Here is a 21931-nt window from a genome sequence, read left to right as displayed (position 1 = left end):
GCAAGTTTGTATAAAAAAATCCTCTAAAAAAAATGCATGTTCTCCCCGTGCCTGTGTGGGTTTTCTCCGGGCACTCCGGTTTCCTCCCACATCCCAAAAACATGCATGGTAGGTTAATTGACAACTCTAAATTGCCCATAGGTGTGAATGTGATTGTGAATGTTTTTTTGTTTGTATGTGCCCTGCGATTGGCTGGTAACCAGTTCAGAGTGTACCCCCCCTCCTGCCCGATGATAGCTGGAATAGGCTCCAGCACGCCCGCGACCCTAGTGAGGAGAAGCGGCTCAGAAAATGGATGGATGGATGTGTGAAAATTATATAAAATTAAAATGTTATTTTTGTAATAACTGATAAAAAAAAAATGTTTCAGAGGAAAGAAAAAGTATGTTTTATATTATCAATTTTCATTTATAAAAAAATATTGTATTATAACTGTAGTAAGAAGAGGAACAAAACTTCAACTTTGGTCTTGAAAATGTTTGAGAATGCTCTCTGTAATGAGTGCCAATTATTTCATGTGACATACACCGTACAGGAACACTAGTCACTAAATTTCAGTCAATATTCTTTAACACTTCAAATGTAAAACACTCATTTCTAGCAGATGCATTGCATACCTGTGTAATTTTTGTCTGCTCACTTTGGTCTGGTATGTTATAATAGCAGTTTTTTAGGCATTTCTCTTTCTTTCACGTGTCTTTATGGATCTCTTTCTACTGTAGTTGCATATAAGTCTTGGTCCAAAGAATTTAAACATCAAAACTATAGCGAACAGTCCATAGTTACTCAAACAATGAACAACTAATATTACTTTATGGCCTGGGTGTGGAACTTTAAAAATGTGGTTTTTGTTGCCATCTACTGGAGACAAATGTCTCCCAAATCAAAATTAAATGAAACAACAACATTCATTGGTGCCCTGAGACGTCAAGGTGTTTAATAAGTACTTCTACTTTTACCAGAGTACTTTTTTCTGTACTTCTTAAGTAGCCTGGAGAGTGTGGATACTTTTACCACCTCTGGTCCGTCGTAGGCCTTTTAACACTTCTTTGTACGATAATGTTTTTTTTTACTAGTCACATGGGATATACAGTGGACAGAAAAAGTCTGCACACTGCTGTTCAAATTTCAAGGTGGTGATTTAAACAAATGAAACCAGGATAAATAATTGAAAGTCATTTTCCACAATTAATGTGACCTATAACCTGTATAATTCACTGTAACTGAAATGCATTTTTAGAGGGTGACAGTGAAAATAAATAACTGAACAATTGCAGCGAATTGTGAAGTAGGCTGTTCCTGGCATTTTCTATATAAATATATATATGTATGTATACATATATATCCATCCATCAATATTCTGAGCCGCTTCTCCTCACTAGGGTCGCGGGGCGAGCTGGAGCCTATGCCAGCTATCATCGGGCAGGAGGTGGGGTACACCATGAACTGGTTGCCAGCCAATCGCAGGGCACATACTTTTTATGTTTGATTACTTGTATGATTACTTGGGTTGTTCCCAACATCAGGTGAAAATTTCACATGAATGGCATCTTCGGAAATATATGTAGTGAGAAAAATGGTGATGTGTTAAATACTTATTTCACCTACTGTGTATATATATATACATATATAAATATATATAAATTCAAGGGCAGATACGCCATAATGTTTGGCTTAGAAATTTGTAAATCTGACTCCAATATTAGTGCCTCACCAGCCATGAACCTCAACACTCGTCACTACCAATGTGGGTAGGATTAGAAATGAGCTCATCAGATGGACAGCTAAGGTTAGATGTTTTGGAGACAATGTTATAGAGACCAGACTTCGATGGTTTGGACATGTTCAGAGGAGAAATAGTGAGTATGTTGGTGGAAGAATGATGAGTATATGGTGCTGCCGGGCAAGGAGTTAGGAGTTAGAAGAAAACCTAAGAGAAAGTTGATAGATTCCCTAAGAGAAGACATGAGGGTAGTTGCTGTTAAAAAGGGAGGATGCAGAATAAAGGCTTAGATGGAAAACGATGACGCGCTGTGGTGACCACAAAAGGGACAAGCTGAAAGGAAAAGATGATAGATTTATTTTTCTTTACAATATTTCTTCCGTATCAAAGGAGAGTTACTCTTAATCACAGTTTACATAAATGTAGTAAATGTCTGACAAATCTCAGGTATATCACCAGTGGTATGTTGAAATAGTGGTGCCGTACAAAAATCTACCAGCAGGTGTCATATGCAAGCAGTCAAAGAAGAATCACGTCACCAAAAGTGAGCGAACTCTCAAATTATCCATTACAGTGAAACAAAACACATTGGAGTCCTTGAAATTTCATTGGATGAAAAGAATAAAAATCAACTATGTTTGTAATGTAAGTAACATATGTAAGTACCACCTTAAATGCTTTCATTCTGGGTGAACATCCTCAGAAATACGAAGGATGGGAGTGCTAAAGTTGGAGGAACACGGAGCTAAGTTTGGGGTGGTCAGTTGACTTATCTTCTTGCCTCTCTCTCCTCCAGGTCCCTTTTCCAAACTGGACTCCAGCGAGTCGGGGTCCTGCTGTAAGTTGTTAGGTTGCAGAGGGGGCACCAGGCCATGCAGGAGGCTGTTACCCAGGTTGGAGTTGCATCGAGCCAGGTTATCGGTCAGGTGCTGCAAATATACCTCATCCAGCTTTTTCTCCAGAAGTCCATTTAGCAATGAGTTTGACATGGGCTCTAACTGTGAGGTGGGCAGACCCAAGCTGGTGTTCACCCCATCACCCATAACCAGATAGCCTTGGTCTGGCAGTGATAGGAGAGGCTCGTGAAGTAACTGCTGCTGTTCTGCACGCTCTGACAGAGTCAAAGCACAAGAGTGAGCATAAAGATCTTGCTGAGTGGCGCTGGTTTTGGGATTATAAGAGATGGGGCCAGAGTCAGCCACCTGGAGGTCAGGATAATGTTCCAGGAGGCTGCAAGGACCTGAACAGAGGGTCAGGTCCATTTCGAGGGTTTGAGCAGGTGAACACCTGGGGATAGAAAGGCCTGTGGCAGCTGGAGGTACTTTGCGCAATTTATTAGAAAGTCTGTAGTCAGTCTCATCCTGGTCAAGACCTAAACATACAATACACAAAATACACAGACAATAAAAGAGTTTGTAATTTGTCATTCCCTAAGAAGTCCTATTTCACAGTGCAGTCAAAAGTTTAGTGATAACTCATGAGCGATAACTCACCTCTCTGTTGAAGGTCTGTCTGAGGAATACTCGAGCTTGTCTGTAACTTGTGTCCCATGGAATCAGAAGTAACCTTTTTGTCCTCCTTGTAAAGCAACACCCTCAGAAAACCTTCTCCCAGCATCACTCACAATTATGTCTTTGCTATTGCCTTTTTGTTGCTAGTCGTTAAAACTAGAATTAAAATGTGACTGCGGATGTAAATGTGGAGATCGACTGGACTGTGTCACTTCTCCAACAGAGAAGTGACCTCTCCACCCACTCAACTTACTTCCTTAATCAAGAATTTAAAAAAACAATAAGAAAAGAGAAGAAGGCGACTGCTATTTCATGATGAGTAGACAAACTTGAAATTTAAAATGTATCCTCTTTGTGTGACTCTTTGTTGTTGTTGTTAATTTTTGTGTTTTAACATTGTGTCATCTCAGGGATTCAGCTAATTAAACATATGAACTGTTGATGTTAGTTTCTTTCAGGTCATACAAAGAAATTTAATCTGAAAATATTTTAGCTTAAACTCAACTATAGTATGGACCTGAGCAAGTGAGAGATTATGTAGGCGCGTGCTGTGTAGGGCAACGTTTCCCAACCTTTATTGAGCCAAGAAACCATTTTTATGTAGGGAAAGGTCCCATAGCATACCACCAAAGAAAAATGTCAACAAAAAAGGACACTCAAATCGTGATCTCTTCTCAATTTATACACAAATTGACTTTCTCAATAAGAGATTTTCGGCCTGTTTAATTGAATACAAAGCTGTTTTTCCCAATTTTCAGACGAATGGGGTGAAATTGGATCATTTCCCACGGCACGCTGGATGATCTTTCAAGGCACACTAGGGTGCCAAAACAACCTACTTGGGAATCACTGGTGTAGAGTGGTGTTGTCAAAGTGTGGTCCTCCACTCAATACACCCCATGTTTTTGTGACACCAGTAGTGGATGCTTAGGTATGAGTCAACTTAGAAGACGAATCAATAGCTGAAGACCAAGTCGATTAGAAAGTTTCTAAGTTGTACTCCTTTTTCTTGCACGAGTTTTCTGTTGGTACTCCGGCTTCATCCCACACTCCAAAAACATGCATGCGAAGTGAAAACTCTAAATTGCCCATAGGTGTGAATGTGCGAGGGAATGGTTGCTTGTGACTGACTGGTGTCGTAGCAATTTCTCAGTGACAGTCTGGAATTGTTTGAGAAACACTGTAGTAGAGGACAAATGAAGTAGAATACAGCCATTCAGTAGTACAATAAAATGTCTATTTTTATGGTGAATAACATATGCTTGCCATGTTTCCGTTATACTGAAGTGCAGCCTACAACATGATTCTTTGAACACTCCTCTTAATAAGTGATAATCCATGAAAGATTGTGATACATCCCTTAATTCAAACCAACATTTTCATTTTACCAAGATATTTTGGACAATTCTATGCTTCCAGTTTTGGGAAAAAAGTTTGGGGAAGACCCTTTTCTGTCCCAACATGACTGTGGAGCAGTGCGTAAAGCGAGGTTTCACAAGGACCTCATGAGATGCGATGAGTTTGGTGTGATCTGGTGTTCCAAGAGAAACCAAGAGCAAGTGGTCTGTGAAAAATTTAGTAGTTGAACTATGTAATCTTTTAAATAACATCTAGGCCTAATGTAAATGCAAAGGACGAAAATCAACACAAGCTCGGGGAGAACATACAAAATCAACACAGGAAAGCCGAAGGCCGGATCAGAACCCAGTCGTCCATCGTGGCGCCCTGGGAACTTTAATAGTTGTACAAAACAAAAAACAAACAAACAAAAAACATCATTTTAGGACGCTTTTGGGTTTTTATTTGGACTCAAATTATTTGACTGCTGACCTATTTAAGTTCTAAGCATCCACATTACAATGAGGCAGAGGTGGTATTTTTTTTATTTCATCAGTAGCTAGTCAACTGAAAGAAGGTTGACAAACACTGGAGAAAAGCCTGAGAACCTTTGATCTCAACCCCATAAAATACATTTGGAATGTACTACAAATGACTGGCAGGAATAAATGCATTCAAATGTTTCTTGTCCCTTTTTCAAACCCATTAAAAAGACACAGAAACCTCTGTAGTTCAGCATTTTATTTTAAGTTAGGGAAGATAACTTTGATTCCCCCTAAAGACTGGTATTTCCAACACAATATAAAAGAGGAGGCTTACATAATATTTGTTGCACTCATTAAAAAAAAAAAAAAAAAAAAACCTCAAACAGCAAATAAAAATGTCACACCTGTCGCTGTGATGTCTCAATGTTAAACATATATTTTCTCTTAGAAAAAGGTCTGTTAAAACAGCTTTAAGACAGTTAGAAGGAAGAAGCATAAACATAAAACATGGGATTGGGATGCTCCTGCAGAAGGTGCTGGAGTTTTGGCAATAACAGAACAGACAGGAGCACAAAATGAAAATATTTCTATAATTCAAGAAGATTTAAGACCTTATATTAATCAATATTCTGATGATGAGTGTGACGTGCACATTATATAGTGCACAAGGACATCTTGAGGCTACATTGCACATCTTTTAATCATGCTAAATGGATGATCGACTTGACATTGGACCAATAGGCAAGCAGGCTAAGGTTACGGTAGGTTGAGGAAGCGTGGCAGTCTTGATAAGCAGAATATTCTGTTTTCTTTTGTTGTACCTCATTTCACAATAGCCGACAAGGCACAATTAATGACAAAATCTTAAAAACATGAAAAATGAACATTTTTCATACTTTTTTTCTAAATGTATTCCTGGTCAGGCTAGCTCTGGTTGTCCAACAGAAAAGGTGAACGCTACTGCTGTGCTTTCTTCAGCTGAGCCTCAGCCTCCTGCAAAGAGACACAAATGGCAAGAAAGGAACGACATAGTGTGAGACAGAATGCAATATTAAAACTGATTATTTATACATACATACCCGGCTACATAAAAGGGGAAATCCCTTCTGTTTCTATGGTAACTGGCACACCTTCCTGCATTTGCTATTAAGACAGGAGGGAGGCGCCAGTGTGCAGCAGAGAGACACTCATGAGCCATACTTAAGTGACGTCACAAAAATGTGGAATTAAATTGTTTTCTTAAAGGTAATCACAGTCTTTGCTGAGGATGAGAGTATTAGTATTTACAGAACATACACGGGAAAAACATGGTGTGCGGTAAGAAAGTACAGTATGTGTGATGGGTTCCTAAAATATTTACCTTTGAGCCGGGGGGAGCAGTCAGACCGAGAAATGCATACACAGCGTTGTCCTCTCTTGCATCGAAGAAGGCCTCGTAGTTCTGAGAAGCAAGGAAAGAGAAGGAAAAACAACTTGAGAGATGATATATGAATCTGCACCCCAAAAAACAAGCTCTCCTCCAAGGAATGATAACATAAAGTAGTAAAAGTATCCAGATAAATCGGTATACCGAGAGATAGAGGAGATATAAAAAGTCTACACACCCCTGCTAGATTACCATGTTTTTGTAGAAAAATAATAATAAAACCAAGATAAATTATTTAAAACGTGCGGCGTATAACATCCATCCATTTTCCGTACCGCTTATCCTCACCAGGGTCGCTGGAGCCTATCCCAGCTATCTTCGGGCAAGAGGTGGGGTACACCCTGAACCGGTCGCCAGGCAATCGCAGGGCACATAGAAACAAACAACCATTCACACTCACATTCATACCTACGGCCAATTTACAGTCTTCAATCAACCTACCACACGTTTTTGGGCGGGGCCGGGATTTGAACCCCGGTCCTCAGAACTATGAGGCAGATGTGCTAACCAGTCTGTCACCGTGCCGCCTGACACTGTATTAATACTGTATTATTATTATTATTGGCCGCCGGCGTATGACATGTACATCACAATTTTAAAAAAACATATTTAATTATATAATAATAATTCCAGATTTAGATTTTTACTTCCTCTCATCTTCCTCTCTCGAAAAGATGAAAAAAGACTTGAGTTGAGTTGTACAGGTAATAGTTCACTTTAATGGTGGGTTATTATTTTTTTAATGAGTTAAACACGGTCTCCTTTTTTTTGCAAAAAATCTGGCGTTTGAAGGAGGGTGTGAAGATTTCTTATAGCAACAGTCAATAAATAAATATTATTATATATTAGACTTTACACCAATTTTATCAGGCTGATCGGTATTGGCCGATATTTACCTTTTTATGCTGATCGGCTTTAATGTCATAATTCGTCGACCCAATCAATGACGTCATTGACCGGCTAGGCAAAAGACATTTACTCCGCGTCGCCACCTGCACAGTATATTTGAATCCAAAAGCTAGTTTATTTTTAGCCTTGTCGTGTGTCTTTTGACGTAGTATTGGAAATATCTGACGGCCAATAAAGTTATTTAAAAAAACTAACAAAAAAAAAAACATGTCGGCGGTGAGGAACAGACAACACGTAATGCACGGATCAGACTACAAGACAAATTTGCTCTTTCACGATTGCACTGTCAGACTACTGCAATAAAATCTTGTATTCCGATACCGCTGCGTCCCATTTTTACGATCATCGGGCTTTATCTTGTCAACTCAAACCGACCGAATAAACTCGTTACCGTGGCGGCGACAACAAGCGTGGAGCGCGGCAACTTTGTATTATAAGGACAAAATTGGGAAAAACGTGTGTTGGTGGTCACCGGTGCTCAGGACAGGAAAGGACGTTTGTTTAAGGCTTGCTTGAGGTATGTTCACATACTTTTATTGTAATACGATACGGCTCGAAAAGAAGGCAACAAAACGTTATGTAGCCTAGCAAGCTACTGCAAGCACTGACGGTTGTACGTAAACATTCCGCCATTCTGTCGTATCCTGCTCTAAAGTTTCGGTGTGGGTGAAGTAATTTAATTAAAAATAAAGTAATTTAATTACAGTAAGTTAGCACCCATTATTTCTGTCATGTAATGTTGGTTTGACCTGACTGATTAGAATACACGATCTGACTAGAGCAGTGATTTCCAACCTTTATGTAGCCAAAGAACATATTTTACAATTAAAAAATCTCACGACACACCAACAAACAAAAATGTCACAAAAAGTGGATACATTAATTACTGTATTTACTTCCTGCCATCTAATAGAAGATCATTCATTTGTGTCTGTCACTATGCCTTACTGGCATAAATTGAGGAACAAAGATATACATTATTTATTGTATATATATATATATTTTTTAAATACACAAGTATATACAGTAAATGAACAGGTCAGTTATATAGAAACATTTCTCCATCTTGTGATCGGATCGGTGATCGGTTATCGTGTTTTTCGGATCGGTGATCGGTTATCGTGATCGGTGATTGGCCCCAAAAATCCTGATCGCGTAAAGCCTAGTAAATATATACTGTATATAGCTTGTTGCCTTACATTTGATAAATACTCTGTAGATTTAAGTAAAAAGCATCATTTAAAGAAGATTTGCACATTTACAATACAACACTAAGTGTTGACATCCAGGGTTTAGTTCCACTTTATAGCATTTGTTTCTATCTCACCCCACAATATTTGCTTTCATTAAATATCTGTGGTGGAAGAGGGTTCCCTGTGGCTGGCCGTGACTCCTCCGGAACGTTCTCTCGCATCCACTTCCGGTGAGCCTCGTTGGCGGCTATATCACACTCCTTAAACCCGATCTTATTGGCTGCCAGGAAGCCCATCACGTCCTGCTGCTGCTTTTTAATCTGTGTATGGGTAGAGGGAGGTGGGAGAGGGCAAAAGAGGAAGTTGTCAGTTAGTGATGAGTCAACTACGAAGAGCTATTTGAGGAAACAGAATAGCTTGGTTTCACGAAACTGTGAAGGATCTGCATGAAAAAAACTCCACACTTCCTCCTTGCTGTGATAAATCACACAACAAAAACTTCAGTGTGTGTGAAAGAAATAAAATAATAAAGAATGACAAAATATTAAGATTCGTGTTAATACGAGTACTTGAGAGCTCAGTGTCGGCAATGATACCTCCCTCTTTAATTATTATATTTTTGTTTTATCAGAAGATTGATGAAATTCCCAAGTAGCTAACAATATACTATAGGTGGAGAAACAGGACTCTAATTACAAATCAAAGAGGCGAGAGAGATATTGTTTCCATCGCTGTTGGTTTGTTGGTTGCAGCATTAGGCAAAAAACCAACAATTTAAACAATACTTTTTTTAGGGGTAGTGTATGGACAAGGGGCTATCCCATTATTTATCAGGATACATGTAATACAATAATTCACTTGTGCCATTTGAGTAACTATCCCACTGATGGAAACGTCTACAGCAGGGGTCTCAAACTGGCGGCCCGGGGGCCATTTGCGTCCTGTGAGACGATATTTTGTGGCCCCCATGTTAATATGAAAGTTTAATGTTAGTCGAGTTTTATATGAATGGCATTTTTACAGTGTTGTGTGCGGAGCTGACGAACCTACCAATCACGGTGCGGTATATGGATTTTGGGGGCGTGCCTTCAACCGGGCTTGATGCAAGCAGAGAAACATTTTTCAATGAGTGAAAGTTACAGCAGCGTTGCCATGGAGATTTTTCTTCTGTGCCTGACTCGGCAAACGCGGACATTCGTCCCAGCGCGCTGTGTTCACAACACGTCCAAAAAAAAGTGTTTTAAGTTGCTGCCCAGCGTGACATTATACGACGTATATAGGTTATGTCTCTCTCTGAATAAATCAAAGTGATGCCTGCGCGGCGAGCTAAAAGAAGGGTGGGGAACTTGTTGGTGTGGTCTGCGGTCTGAGTCCGGTCGGATCTGTGTGGGGGTGGGCTGCAGTTGGGCTGAGCGCGCCACGCATCGTGGCCCCCATCCACTCCCATGTTAAATGGAAAAAAAGAAAAGATGCTTGGATGGCATGGCAACCCCCATCCACTCCCATGTTAAATGGAAAAAAAAAGACAACCTATATACCTATACCTAACCTATATACGTCGTATAATGTCACGCTGGGCAGCAACTTAAAACACTTTTTTTTTTAAATACTTATCAGTTCTTAATTTGTTTATGTATTTGTTGATTGTTTGATTAGTTTTGTACAGAAAACATAATACAGTTAACAGTACAGTATGTTCCATACACATTTACTACCAAAGAAGTGATGTACCCGAGGAAAGTTATAAACAACTTGTTTACACCAGGGTCCTTGTTAATTTTATTTTCTGCTTGTTTATTTATTTGTTGATTGAGTGATTGATTGAGAGTTTTATTAGTAGTTTTGCACACAACTTGTTTACACCAGCATCCTTGTTTATCGTATTTTGTGTTAAAAAATAAAAAAGATGTTTGAGAAGATTGGATTTTTTTTAAATTTCTAATTTAAATTGCGCGCGCGTACATGTGCGCCGAGGCTGCGGCCCAGCCTCAGCCAGACTCTGCCTCCAGCGTCCCCAAGGTAAATTGAGTTTGAGACCCCTGGTCTACAGCGTTCTGACACAAAACAGGAAGTAGCTTGCTAATTACAAATTCCTTACTCATCTGAGTGGCATTCTAGTTTTTATTTTAACCACTTGCATATTGAAAAGTAATCAAGAAAGTTCCTGGTCCAATACATTTTTGTCTACAACCGTGCATTTCAAGTTTGAAGGAAAATAGCAATATTAGGCTTAAATCCCTTACAATTTAACTGGAAATGTGTGTTCCTTCAAGCATACACAACAGTATTTATGATTGTATGGGATTTACACCAGATTTAACAAGACATTAACTTCTGATTATGTATATTACATTATACTGTATGCAAAACAATAGTTTTAGAAGCAGAAGAATAAGCAGCGGCCTCTGTCATTCCGTTGAAATGGACATGAGCATGATAGGTGAAAAAGGCAAATGTTAAGCACACAGTGGCTTCAGGGAACACCACAAAAATGGGAAAAAACGGCGACAACTATCAACTCTTAAAATGGCAACGCTGGCGATGACATAGATTGAGATGTAAATCAATGCCAAGTTATTATTCCACCAAATGACGATATAAAATCAATGTTCAAGAAAGGACCTGCGATTGGCTGGTGACCAGTTCAGGGTGCACCCCCGCCTCTCGCCCGAAGATAGCTGGGATAGGCTCCAACACACCCACGACCCTAACGAGGATAAGCGGTACAGAAAATGGATGGATGGATGTTCAAGAAAGTGTATTTTGTTTTTGAAAGTGTAGCTTGCTTGGACTGGTGGACAGTGTAAACCTGGCAACCCGCAACTACGGTATGACTCGAAGTGCACCCAGAGGGCGCCTCATGAAGCAAGTTATCATGGAGCAGTGATATCCTCAATGATTACATTTGAATTCAAGGATCTTGGGGGATAAAATCAGGAAAAAGAGAATGGTGACATCCAAATCAAAGATAAGAGTCACAACAACTACGGCATCTAACTTTATCCGGTTCCATGAGACTACAGGCGCATGCATGTAAGCTATGCTAACCTCACAGTTAGCTCACATGCTGTAGCTGGTCAAACATTAACAAAGCTTGACGTTGGTTACGCACTGAATTGCTAAGACACTAAAATGATAGTCAATATGAAGACTGAAACTGGAAACTATGCCATTAAAAAAAATCACACATTGTCACTTGCTCCTACCTCTGCAAATAGCTCACACACCTCCAGTTATTTAGCACTGTGTACTTGCTTGACAATTTGCTCCTTAGTGACTAGCCTCAACATTATATGCTAGTCAGTGAATAACCAGTTTTAATTTCTCTAGATTTGCTGCACGCAGGTATCCACCGCTTCTTCCCCTTGCCCGTCACTCATGAACACTAAATAAGCCTGTATCAACCATTAAAACTTCACACCTACACCTGATGCTTATTACACACTGCTTGTACTTATTGTAGGTATGTTACTAAATCCAGAAAAACGGCCGCCATTTCCCCCCCCCCCATTTTTTTGTACCCTGGAAAGTGGGTACGTGAATTTAGCAGAGGTCCACCAAAATCTCATTTTCTCATTGTTTCGCACAAGGTAATACTTGTTATTTTCAAATTACCACATCGTTTTTTTTTCAATTTAAATTCGGTTGGGATTTTCTCTCGTTCTGACAAAGGTGAAAATGAACCTCGATTTCAGCGTCTGAAAATGACACATTGGATTGGGAGGTGGTAGAAAACTATATGAAGGTGATTCACTATTATTATTCTTGTTTTTTGTGAAGTTTGAAGTAATTCTGACAATCATGGTGCCCACAGTTTGATCATCAAAGTGAACTGCTCGGAAGTCTCAAGCGGATGCCACCTTGTTTAAACATCACATTTCCATCTCAACTATGAAGAAACATTTTTCTACCAAAGAGTCAAAGTTTCGATCACAAGTTTCCGAATGATTTACATTGATTTCTGGGCAGAAAATATTGGCTAACTTTCCACATAAAAAGTGGTATCAAATCCTTAATCCTTATCCGATTCTTACAAACCAAGGCTCATTATATTTATGAAACACTCCTCTATCCACTAATATCTATTTAATCTGTTTTGATATAAGTTATTTTGAAAATATTCGTAACATACCTACTTATGCACATTGTCTATTTTCCTTCTTCTTCATCTATTTTTATTTGAATTTTTATTGTTATTATTAACTATGTTATCTATGTCTATGTTTCATGCTGCAACTGGACCGAGAAAAAATCCTAGTTGTGAAAGTACCTTTCACTGACAATGCCAATAATACAATTCTGATTTTGGTCTTAACTATTAGAAATAATTTGTGAAGAATGAACCTACTCAGTCGATGTCTCCATTGGTTTAATCTACGCTACTAATATGTATATCAGAAAAAATATACAGTGTATATTATACATGCATAGTGGAAAATATATTGATTGAGTTTTTCATTTTTACATTTTAAATTATAGTTGCATAAAATTATTTTAAATGTCATTTGTCTTTTAAATTGGGTGTGTTGTTTCATAAATGAATGACAATGTTAAAAACAATGCTATTCAAATTCTTTACAAAGCGTATGTAAATCGCAAATGAAGGGGGGGCACCAAATAAAATCTCGCCTAGGGTGCCACATTGGCCTGCATAAGAGTGTCTTGACTGTGTTTTAGCCCTGCCTCTTACATCGATGTGAGCTTGAGTGCATTGTCCAATAGGGCCTTGATGATGCATGTAAGAAGGAGGATGGCCCTACAAGGCCAGACGGAAACAAGAGCTCCTCTGGGTCTTGAGAGGAGGTAACCAGTCAAACACGAGCCAAATAAGGCCTTCTGCAAGTTAGCACACACACACACACACACACACACACACACACACACACACACACACACACACACACACACCCTCAGCTGAACATCAACACACACCTGGTGCAATGCTAACCTACATCATGGCAGATCACTACAGCAAAGTATGAGTGATAATCAGTGAGATAGCACCATGCTCGTCCCAGCCTGACGGCATTGAGACAAGCCAGATTGCTTAGCTGCAGTCTGCTGAAGCAATATTAAGAGGCAGACAAATTCAGACAAATGAGTCATTTTATGTTTCCTTAAACATAGTAGTCTTGTCTCTGAAGGAGTAATCTTTGCACCAGTTCCTTGTTTGTGTCTTTTTGTGAATTTTCTTGGATTTCCATTGTAACTAAACTAATGAATAAAGATTGTGGGTAAGCATAAAGAATCTCTATTTTGATTCAATAAATGCAATAGTTCCATCAACCACCAGTTTTCCAAGCAAAATTTAATCATAAGGGAAGTTGCCCCCTAAATGTGATGATGTGGGGGTTTTCAATATGCAGGAAACCAAATAGGCAGGCTGTGTGTGAGGTGATAACTCCTCTTCCCCTGTTGCCATGTAACTATTAATCATTATTTATCTTTCACCTCAGCCAGAGGACGGCCTCCCTTACTTACACTCCCCTCTGAAAGTATTGGAACAGTGATGCCTTATTGTTTTATTTTTGTGTCTGAAATTAAATTGTTAAAATGAGACAAGAGTCATCTTTTATTCTCAGCTACATCTGGATAGGATACACCACTTTGAAGATAGCCCCCTTTTTTTAATCTTCCCATTTTCCATATTCAAAATTATTGGAAAATGGGACTGATAAGTGTTTTGCTGCCTAACTGTGTTACTTAATTTATTCAAACAATAAATAGCACTAAGTTTCAAGTTTTTAGCCCATGAAAACTATATTTACACTAGTGAGAGGTCTAGCTAACATGAACACCACAGAACTGTCGACGGTTAACAAACAATTGTGAAGCCGGGAGAAGATGTAAACTCAATCACAGCCATTGCACAATTATTGGCCAGAGCCAATACAACCATTTGGAACGTCCAGAAGAAGAATGAAACCACTGGTAGGCTGAGTAACAGATGTCGAATGAGTAGGCCAATTAAAACAACAGTTGACGACAGAAACATTTTGATAGCGGAAAAGAAAGACCTTAAAACAGTGGTTCTTAACCTTGTTCAATGTAACAAACCCCATAGGTTTCATACACACATTCACAGAACCCTTATTAACTGAAGTAATAAAGTGTGGTTTTTTGTGCACAGGATGAGCCATGCATCAGTTGCACACAGTCACTGTGTTCAAAGAACAATACCAACAAAACACAAATACATAATTAAATGAAAATTTACTGTCAATGAATGTGACTTTTGCTGTGGCCTTTCACCTTGGCAAGTGTCACTCTGATATTATTTTCACAACAAAGTTCGTTCCTTTTCATTGTTCTTATGCCTACAACCCTGGAAAAGGATTGCTCGCTAAGATCCATCCGGTGCAAGCTTGACCGCATATACCTAATCTGTGAAAAACAAGTTATAGTAATAAAGTTCACCACTTTCTTCTTCTACTCTTTTTGTCTTAAAGTAAATGGAATGTGTGCACCACACAGCCCTAATTGTATTTTTTTTAATTGTTATTTATTGCTATTATTTTATTATATTATTATTTTATGATTATTTGTTACTAATGTACATTCTAGTTGTTCTTTTAAGTTATATTCAAAGTTGAGTTTTGGTAGTTGAATAAATGCTAAGTTTTGAAATCAACGAGTAATCGCTGTTGATAAATCATGATTTAAATATAAATCAAAATAATCGTGATGATTAATTTTTCATTAATCGCCCAGCCCCTACCCAAAACACACTGCCAAAACAAGCCACTGTAACATTATGTACAGTTTGAACATTTAATTCAGTGATTCATCTGCAAACCATTAAAGAGACCCCGCATACCACTCGAGGTACAAAACTGCACTACTACTAAACTACTAAATGTTCAATTCATTTTAATTTATTAAGCCTATAAGTACAATACTTTTGTGCACCTAAAAATTTTAATTTGTTTAAATATGTATGTATCATCTAAGATGTGTAACAGATCCAGATATAAATACCTGAAAAGAAAAACTGATATCTTAATCTTTTGATTCCAAACCCAAATGCTTCAAGCCTACAAAAACATAAATAAATAAATTGGCATCAATGTTGCATTACTTTTGGAGCAGGATGTATCACCGTAAGAACAAAGTGAGAGTCCTGAATGAGCGTATGGTCTGCTGCTTTAGTTCCCTAATATACAGTATGTTGCCTTTCACATCATAGTAAGATCGCAACGCAAATAACACTGAGATTGGGCCCATGGAAAAATAGCACACACACTGTATTATTTGTCCAGAAATGGATCATGTGTTTCTAATACCCAGAGAATGAAAACTGCTGATGCAGGTCATTCCACTCATGCCACCACATTTTTCTATTAAGCCCTCAACATGTTTTAGTGTGTGTGTGGATTTAGACAAGGTGACCTAGAATTGTTATCATCAGATGAGGGGAGCCAGTTATCATCAGATGTCCTTCTGAATTAACAAAAACAAACACTCTTTAATGTTTGAAGATTGAGACAAATCTGCGAGCAGTAGAGTAAAAACAAGGAATATGAGCAAGCAATGTAAAACTTTGACCTGTACCTTGGTCATCTTGTTCCAGATATCATTTAAAATGTATAAGATTGTTGTTGTGACATACAGTATCTCAATAATCACGGAAAACAGTTTGGACTCTCGGAGCATTGATAAGAACTCTTCAGGTGCTTTCACACTACACATTGTTTTCACGACACCCACTGCAGTCTAAGTAGGTCTCAGGACAGCACAGGGATCGAACCCTGACTTGCAAAAAAAATTAAGTGAAATCCCCTTCTTAATCCTTAGGGTTTAATATGGTGTTTGTCCACCATTTGCAGCTACAGTATTTAACTTATTCAACTCTTCTGGAAATTAATTTCCACAAGGTTTAGGAGTGTGTTTATGGGAATCTTTAACCATTCTTCCAGAAGTGCGTTTGTGAGGTCACACAATGATGTTGGACAAGAAGGCCGCTCTGCACTAATTCAACCCCAAACGTGTTCTATCACGTTTGTGTCACGATTGTGTAGGCCAGTTCAGTTCACCCACACTAAACTCTCATCCACGTCTTTATGGACTCTGCTTTTTGCACTGATGCCCAGTCATGCTGGAATAGGAAGGGGCCTTCCCCAAACTGTTACCGCAGAGTTGCAAGCATTGAATTTTCCAAAATTATTAGGAAAATAAAACAATAAAATAATTACAAAATAAAAATTGGAATATTCCATGCTCCCAACATCACTGTGCACCAATGCATTTGCACAAATCACTGTGCCTTTTTACCACATCACAGTATATTATCTGTCTTGTTACTCAGAGCCCAGGATACTGGGACACTGCATTAATTATTGATTTCTTGATTTTCTCCTTTCTTGTTTTTCTCTGCTGTTTTTTGGTGGGCTGACACTGGCCCCTGGGACTTGCCTCTGACACCTGGGATTTAGAATCTTCACTTAACCTAACATGAATAGAATAGAATAGAATAGAATAGAATAGAATAGAATAGAACACAGCAGTAAGGTGTTTTTAACCTCAAATTGACTGATGGTTAATTACGATACAGCATATACAATTTAGCGTAATTCTCCAGGCCTTACTTCGGTATATGGAAGAGTGAAAAGATTCGTTTTTAAGTTACAAGCTACATCGTCATCAGCGTCATCATCACCACTATATGAGTGCTGTGTTGTCAAGGAAGTGAAATTAGATTCAGGCCCGATCAATCCTTTAAAAAGGTCAGTCATTAACAGCAGCCAGACAACAGCAGGGATTGATTAGTTTAAACTGTATCCAGCACAAGCTTGGATCAATAGCCCACAATGCAGACTAAGGCTGAGGGTCAACTTACATTTAGTTAAAATAACCCACACAATTCTACAATTTCTTTAAAACATTCTTCACAGACAAATGCAAATGCTTATGGAAACAAAAAAATACAGCTGTTTGGTTTAAGAAGGCCTGAAACCCTTAATTCAACCCAATGTGTGTACATGGATGTGTGTGCATGTGAGTGTCTGACGATGTGACAGTGATCATAGTTTTGTCTTGATTAACAGGCTTGCTGGAGGTTTGACAACAACAGTAACCTCTACCCAAGCCTGAGCTCTGTCAGTATTACAACACACTTACAAAAGAACAGCTTTTGCTAGGCTCCCTCACTTCTGCCTGAGGTAGAAGCCTAAAACGTGCTTATTACATAATGGCTGACCTACAAACTCTGTGACGAAAACAAAGGCAGAGAAAAACACAAATAATGTAAATACAACATTTGTACCGTATTCACGAAACAAAACCTTATCTCTGTGAATTTATTGCGTTAATAAGGAAATTATGTGTGGCTAAAGTTCGTACTAGGCACTAGGCAGTAAAGATATGCAGCAGGATATGACTTAAAATCTTTATCAAACAATAACATGTGGTATGAGTGTACAGTATACAGTTCATTCATTAAAGAAACTATATGGACTAGGGTGACTTAATCAAAAATGCCAACAAGGTCTTTTGAGAAACACATTGAGTGTATAGTACAACATTGTGTCCATGGCTGGTTGACTAAAACATAGTTTGGTGGAATGATGACGGCAGTTTACAGGGAAACTATCCTTTATCTGGAGTCAGTGGTGGCAGAATGTGTTCATTAGACTTTACACCGATCTGATCGGCTTGATTAAATGTTGTTTAAACATTAAACACACTGATGTTGGATGAGAAGGCCTGGCTCTCAGTATCCGCTCTAATTCATCCAAAAGTGCTTTATAGAGTTGAGGTGAGGATTGTGCAGGCCAGTCAAGTTCATCCAGATCACACTCTCTCTTTTTTACCTTGATTTGTGCACTGATTCACAGTCGTGTTTGAACAGGGAGGGGCCACCTCCAAACTGTTCCCACAAAGTTGGAAATGTCCAAAATCTCTTGGCATGCTGAAGCATTCAGAGTTCCTGTCACTGGCGCTCAGGAGCTAATATTTTGGGCATTTCCAACTTTGTGGGAACAGTTTGGAGGTGGAGCGGAGACTGAGAGCCAAGGCTTCTCGTCTAAAATCAGTGTGTAACCTCACAAATATGCTCCTGGGAAAATGGGCAAAAATTCCCATAAAGTCATTCTTAAACCTTGTTGAAAGCCTTCCCACAAGAGTTTAAGATATTATAGCGCCAAAGAGTGGAGCGATGTTATATTGAACCCTATGGATTAAGAATGGGATATCATCCATCCATCCATTTTCTGAGCCGCTTATCCTCACAAGGGTCACGGGAGTGCTGGAGCCTATCCCAGTTAAATTCATTTGAGAGTCAAGGCAGGTGAGCGAATACTTTTGGCAATATAGTTTATATGTCGTGATCAGGTCTGTGATCGGTTATCGGTTTATTTAAACTCACTGATCGGTGATCGGGTCTAAAAATCCTGATTGTGTATGTAAAGCCTAGGGTTAAACAATACAATGCAGGTCCAAGTGCCCAATTCCAATTTAATGCCAATATTGTATCTATGTGCATTTCTAGTGACATATGCCGTATATAACTGTATGGGTGTGTGTTTACATTGATGAAACGTATGAAACAACACCTTCTGCTCAGATGCCCATATTGCACATGAATAACTCCACAAGTGTCAACACTGGGCAGTGACAACACAGAAGTAAACACTAGTACGAATATTAAACCTGACCTAGGACAAGTAAGGCCCAAGGGCCAAAGGGTAGATGTTTTTTTTTTTTTTGTGTGTGTGTGAATGTTGCTTAAATGCTGACAGTATGTTAATGTAAATTTAATAACCGCTAATGATTTGGTTTTAGCATTATATATTTCCTATTTATAACACCATATACCAAGTATCAGTTAATTGAAACAATACAATGCGTTCCTTGAATGCTTTATATACACTGGATTCCAAATTATTATGCAAATGATATTTTTCTCTAATTTTCCTGAATAGTTAACACAAATGACAGTCGGCATAATTTACAAGTAAACAATCATCAGAATATAATTTAAATGTTTTTCAACAACTATTTTTTTAAATAAAACAACTTAAAATGCACTGGTCCAAATGATTACGCACAAGAGTTTCAAGAGATCTGAAAATTGTCATTTATTGAATTCGCAGTATTGGGAGGTCATATTTACTGAAATCAAAATCTATTTCAATCAAAAACATCATAACAAATCAAGCTAGATTTTGAGATAGGATGACCCCTTATTTGATAGCAGCTTCAGAATACTTACATCCATTAAAATGTGAGTTTTTGGATAGTTTTTTCTTGATTTTTTTTTTATTATTTTTTTTTAGCTGGTGCATTGTCATGCTTGAAGACGATTTTGTTAGTGGAAGCACAGTTCTTCTTTTGGTACCATGGAAGGAAGTGGTCTGTCAGAAACGGCATACTTTTCAGAGGTCATTTTCACACCTTCAGGGACCCTAAAGGGCCTGACAAGCTCTATCATTAAGTTGGAACTAGAATTGTCAGCCAGTCAGCTGCTTCACACACTTTCATATATACTCTAAACAAGGACAATTTTCCCATCAAGCATTCGCAAATGACGAGGGAAGGATTATTAAACTGTAATGTGAGTTGATATACCAGACCAGGTTTGTCATGGCACATTTATGAGTCACCGTTGCTCCTGATTGTTAAAAGAGATCAGGATCAAGGTTGATGTAGCAAGTGTATCTCTGAGTCGTTGTACAGATTGGCGCTGTTCTTTTATACCACCGCAGTTTTTACCAATCATTTACTGTCAAGACAATAAAGCCATTTCGTGCTGCCAGCTGAAAAGAGACTGTGTGACTGAGTGAGTGTTGAGCGAAAGTACAGTACTTCATTTCACTTTAGGTGATGTAAATCCCAAGGCATGCTAGTTAAGTATACGGAATATATTACAACCTTGAATGACACTGACGGATGCTTGAAAACAGCTCAAACATACACTCACTGTCCACAACATTAAGTACACTCACACAATCCAATTTGATCCCTTTACAAAGATAATACATGAATGTCCTGTTTTATGACGCTGCCTGAAAGGTACTACTGGTAATTTAACAATACTGTGACTGTTCTACTTGTAGTTTGCGGAAGTGTTAAAGTGCACAGCATCACACTGAGAGCTATTTCTTATATTTTTGCCTGCCCTGCCATGTAGCTGGGAACCAAAACACTGGCAACCCCTCTCAATATGATGCCGAGCAGTTCTACAACAGCAATTACAATAATAAACATATAGTACAGTTAAAGTAAGACCACTGTGACTTTGGTAGTGTTAATCAAACATAAATACAGCTCTTACATTAAGTTGTACCTGTGGACCTGTGCTCACTATTATCAGCGCTTATACCCATGATTAATTTAATGCTTTAATGCCCAAACCAGTCATGCAAAATGTCTTAAACTCAGTGTTCTGCAGCTGCACTTCTACAAAGGCCCTGGAGAATTGCATCACCGTCATTCCTTTCCACTCTAGATGAAATTGGCATGCCTGAAACTAAACACCCCTGATTCCTACAGCAAATTCAAACCATTCCAAGCAGAGAATGCGCAGCAAATGTTTAGCTACCGCATGCATTTCCTGTTTTCCAGCCTGGTTTTATCAGCACAAACTATCACTTGTTAGTAAACACAAAGACCAAAACCACAACAGTTGACAGCAGCAAGTTTCAAGTTGTACTCTTACTACAACTCAGCTCAAAAGTGTATAGTCTATCCAAAACATGAGGAGCCGTTATTTCCATACTGATGCACATTCTGAGTTCAATCAAAGTTCAGCTGCCCTCCGATTGACGTTTAGGAGCAGGGGATGCCGCAAATAGCCACACATCACAATAAAGATGTGACATTATTCATCCCTTACCGAAGTGGACCCAGAGGAGGACGCAATGTACACTTTGATGACCATGGTCAGGCACGGATGCAGGCGGTTGCTGCTCTGGCTCTTTTGGAGGCAGGTTGATGGGCAGGAATTGTTGAAGGGAGGGGGAAAAAACCGAGAAAGTTCCCAGGTTTGATCCTCTGTTGCAGGCAGACTGTGTGCGCAAACACTCCTACTCTGCACTGGATGGAGCTTTGCATTCCTCCTCCGCCTCTCCTCGGCCTCCCCGCCCCTTCCAGCACAACATCTCGAGAGACTGGGCCGTGAGATGTGCACAAGCAGTGAGACACGTACGCGCAGAAAGGCAAATAATAAAAGGCGGCCACACTGTGCTAGGGTGTCTGGTCTGGTCCGGCCGGACGTCGTTGTACTCTTTGCGGTACAAAACATGCATACGACACGTGAATGTGTCCAAGCAAAACAATGGCGAAAGAATGAGTTGCAATGTATGTAACCCGCCGCGACTGAGGGTTCTTTTGTCCAGCAGACAGCAGTG

The 21931-nt window shown here is 39.0% G+C and overlaps 2 protein-coding genes across 2 annotated transcripts; both read right to left on the bottom strand.

Moving 5' to 3' along the window:
* Window positions 1–2107: 2107 nt before the first annotated feature.
* Window positions 2108–3443, bottom strand: si:dkey-237j10.2 (uncharacterized protein LOC568721 homolog). Its single transcript, XM_061686256.1, has 2 exons — window positions 3217–3443; window positions 2108–3095 (listed from the first exon to the last, which is right to left on the bottom strand). Exons 1-2 carry the CDS (start codon window positions 3338–3340, stop codon window positions 2404–2406), a joined length of 816 nt encoding a protein of 271 aa, XP_061542240.1. The 5' UTR covers window positions 3341–3443; the 3' UTR covers window positions 2108–2403.
* A 1855-nt stretch (window positions 3444–5298) lies between these two features.
* sh3bgrl (SH3 domain binding glutamate-rich protein like) lies at window positions 5299–21839 on the bottom strand. Its single transcript, XM_061685687.1, has 4 exons — window positions 21418–21839; window positions 8720–8905; window positions 6418–6498; window positions 5299–6050 (listed from the first exon to the last, which is right to left on the bottom strand). Exons 1-4 carry the CDS (start codon window positions 21823–21825, stop codon window positions 6015–6017), a joined length of 711 nt encoding a protein of 236 aa, XP_061541671.1. The 5' UTR covers window positions 21826–21839; the 3' UTR covers window positions 5299–6014.
* Between the last annotated feature and the right edge of the window lie 92 nt (window positions 21840–21931).

This window comes from Phycodurus eques, chromosome 9, assembly GCF_024500275.1.
Source record: "Phycodurus eques isolate BA_2022a chromosome 9, UOR_Pequ_1.1, whole genome shotgun sequence".
NCBI classification, from domain to species: domain Eukaryota; kingdom Metazoa; phylum Chordata; class Actinopteri; order Syngnathiformes; family Syngnathidae; genus Phycodurus; species Phycodurus eques.
Note: the sequence above shows the minus strand (reverse complement) of the source record. Positions and strands in the feature narration are given on the sequence as shown.

Excerpts from the sequence above, each read along its gene's own strand:
- si:dkey-237j10.2 (XM_061686256.1), bottom strand. The coding sequence starts at position 3,340 with ATGCTGGGAGAAGGTTTTCTGAGGGTGTTGCTTTACAAGGAGGACAAA. Across the intron at positions 3,096-3,216 it reads GACAGACCTTCAACAGAGAG|GTCTTGACCAGGATGAGACT; the intron begins GTGAGTTATCGC and ends TTGTATGTTTAG.
- sh3bgrl (XM_061685687.1), bottom strand. The coding sequence starts at position 21,825 with ATGTTTTGTACCGCAAAGAGTACAACGACGTCCGGCCGGACCAGACCA. Across the intron at positions 6,499-8,719 it reads ATGAAAGCAAATATTGTGGG|AACTACGAGGCCTTCTTCGA; the intron begins GTGAGATAGAAA and ends CTTGCTTCTCAG. Across the intron at positions 6,051-6,417 it reads CTGCTCCCCCCGGCTCAAAG|GAGGCTGAGGCTCAGCTGAA; the intron begins GTAAATATTTTA and ends GTCTCTTTGCAG.